This window comes from Propithecus coquereli, unplaced genomic scaffold, assembly GCF_000956105.1.
Source record: "Propithecus coquereli isolate 6110/MARCELLA unplaced genomic scaffold, Pcoq_1.0 Scaffold39, whole genome shotgun sequence".
Lineage (NCBI taxonomy): Eukaryota > Metazoa > Chordata > Mammalia > Primates > Indriidae > Propithecus > Propithecus coquereli.
In genome coordinates, this window is record NW_012149618.1 from 714,741 (window position 1) to 716,846 (window position 2,106).

General features: G+C 34.7%; 1 protein-coding gene across 1 annotated transcript in view; it reads left to right on the plus strand.

Moving 5' to 3' along the window:
• NCOA1 (nuclear receptor coactivator 1) overlaps positions 1–2,106 on the plus strand; it is an 82,741-nt gene that overhangs the window by 60,938 nt on the left and 19,697 nt on the right. The window contains exon 11 of the mRNA XM_012652405.1: positions 1,365–1,539. Within this exon, the coding sequence (XP_012507859.1) occupies positions 1,365–1,539 (175 nt within the window). The remainder of the gene's footprint in view (positions 1–1,364; positions 1,540–2,106) is intronic.

A 2,106-nucleotide genomic window follows, 5' to 3' on the forward strand; every position in this document is an offset into this window, starting at 1 on the left:
GCAGAGCAAAATAAGCCCTAGACTAAACCCTTTTGGGGTACAAGACCCAAAAGAATTAAACTGTTTCCATGTAACCTAACCACAGTTCAGACAAAGGTCGAAAATATTGAAAGAAATTTTAAAAATCCAGCACCTAACAAGGTAAAGTTTACAAGGTCTGGAACCTGATTTTCAAAACTACCAGGCACGCAAAGAAGCAGAAAAATACAACCTGTAATGAAGAGAAAAATCAGTCAATCAAAAATGAACCCATAAATTACATAGATGATAGAATTAATTAACAGGGACAATTACAGCAATTATAAATTTTTTGAGAAATTGACAAGCTTATCCTAAAATGTATATGGAAATGCCACAGACCTTGAGTAGCCAGAACAAGTTTGAAAAAGAAGAACAAAGTTGGATAGCTACCTAATTTCAAAAATTACCATAAAGTTACAACAATCAAGACAGTGTGGTATTGGTACAACAGACATATAAATCACTGGAACAGAATAAAAAGTCCAAAAATAAACTCTTATGCTCAGTTGATTTTTCTTCAACACAACTATATTGGATAATAAGCACTAAAAAGGAACAAACTACCGATAAATGCTACAAAATGGTTGAACCTCAAAAACATTATATTAAGTGAAAGAAAGATACAAAAGACGATGTCTTGTTATATTTATATGAAGTATCCACAAAAAGGCAAACTTTTAGGGAAAGAAAGCAGATCAGTGGTTACTTGGGACTGGAAGTGAGAATGGGGATTGACTACAAACAGACACAAGGAAATTTGGAGGGTATTGAATATGTCTAAATTGGATTGTGGTGATGGTTACACAACACTATAAATGGACTAAAATTCATTGAATTGTGCAGTCACAATGGGTGAATTTTATGTTGTATAGATTATGTCTCAATAAAGCTTTTAAAAAGGGGAGGAGAAGAGAGGAGGAGCTCACAGAGAAAACTGAGGAGGAATAGCCAACAAAACTTCATCATTTTTCATTTTCACACATGGGTTTTTCTTATTTTTCCCTTTTCAAGTTACATTTATTATATAAGTAATTCATCATGTATGTTCATATATGTTCTTTACACTTAAAAATTCATGTTAGCAAAAAAGCAGGAAAAACATACATAATCCTGCTGCACAAATCAACAACTTAATGAATGGAAAGCATGCTTCCAAACTTATATGTTTGTTTATTTCTTTATACTGAGATTTCCTGCCTTATTTTAAGAGACTAAATTTTTCCCTATTCAGTTGAATAAAATATTTATAAATATATTATGATAGATCCTTTGGGGTTTTTTTCTTTTATGGGGTTAATAAATTTATAGTGTATTCACATGAATTAATTTATGTCAATTTGCAGGAATGGTTCCCCAAGGTGAGGCCAACTTTGCTCCATCTCTAAGCCCTGGGAGCTCCATGGTGCCGATGCCAATCCCTCCTCCTCAGAGCTCTCTGCTCCAGCAGACTCCACCTGCTTCTGGATACCAGTCACCAGACATGAAGGCCTGGCAGCAAGGAGCAATAGGAAACAACAAGTAAGGGGGCAGTTTTTATATATGAGCATCCATTCTGCAGCACATAAGGACAGCCATGCTTTCATAGACTGATTGTATTTTTACAGTTTAAGTAGATTATTGGTTACTGCCATTTGCATAATAGAAGACTGAATTTTATGTTATTGGCAAAGAAAAATAACGATTTTTAAATCTTTTAAATATCAAGTCACTTTTAAGGCAAATTTGTGTCTACAGTACAGAAAAGTAGTCTAGTGGCCCCAACCTTTCTACCCCTAGTACACCTGAAGAATGTAATTAATTCCCATCAGTAACAGACCTTCCCTGGGACAGATGTAGAAATGGGTACTTTTCAAAAAGCCTTTCTTTATAAGAACACTTAAAAATCTTACAAATCTAAAGCAAGAGTGGCAAAATGCTGGAATTCAATAGAGCTGAGTAGTGGGCACCCGGGTTTCATTTTTCTCATTGTATTTGAAGACTTTATAACAACAATGAAGGGTTTTAAGGCTTCTTGGGCCATCCTACCTTACCCCTTTTTGAATCTCTAGATTTTCAGTGGCCTTATCTTACCCATTTTGCTCAGAA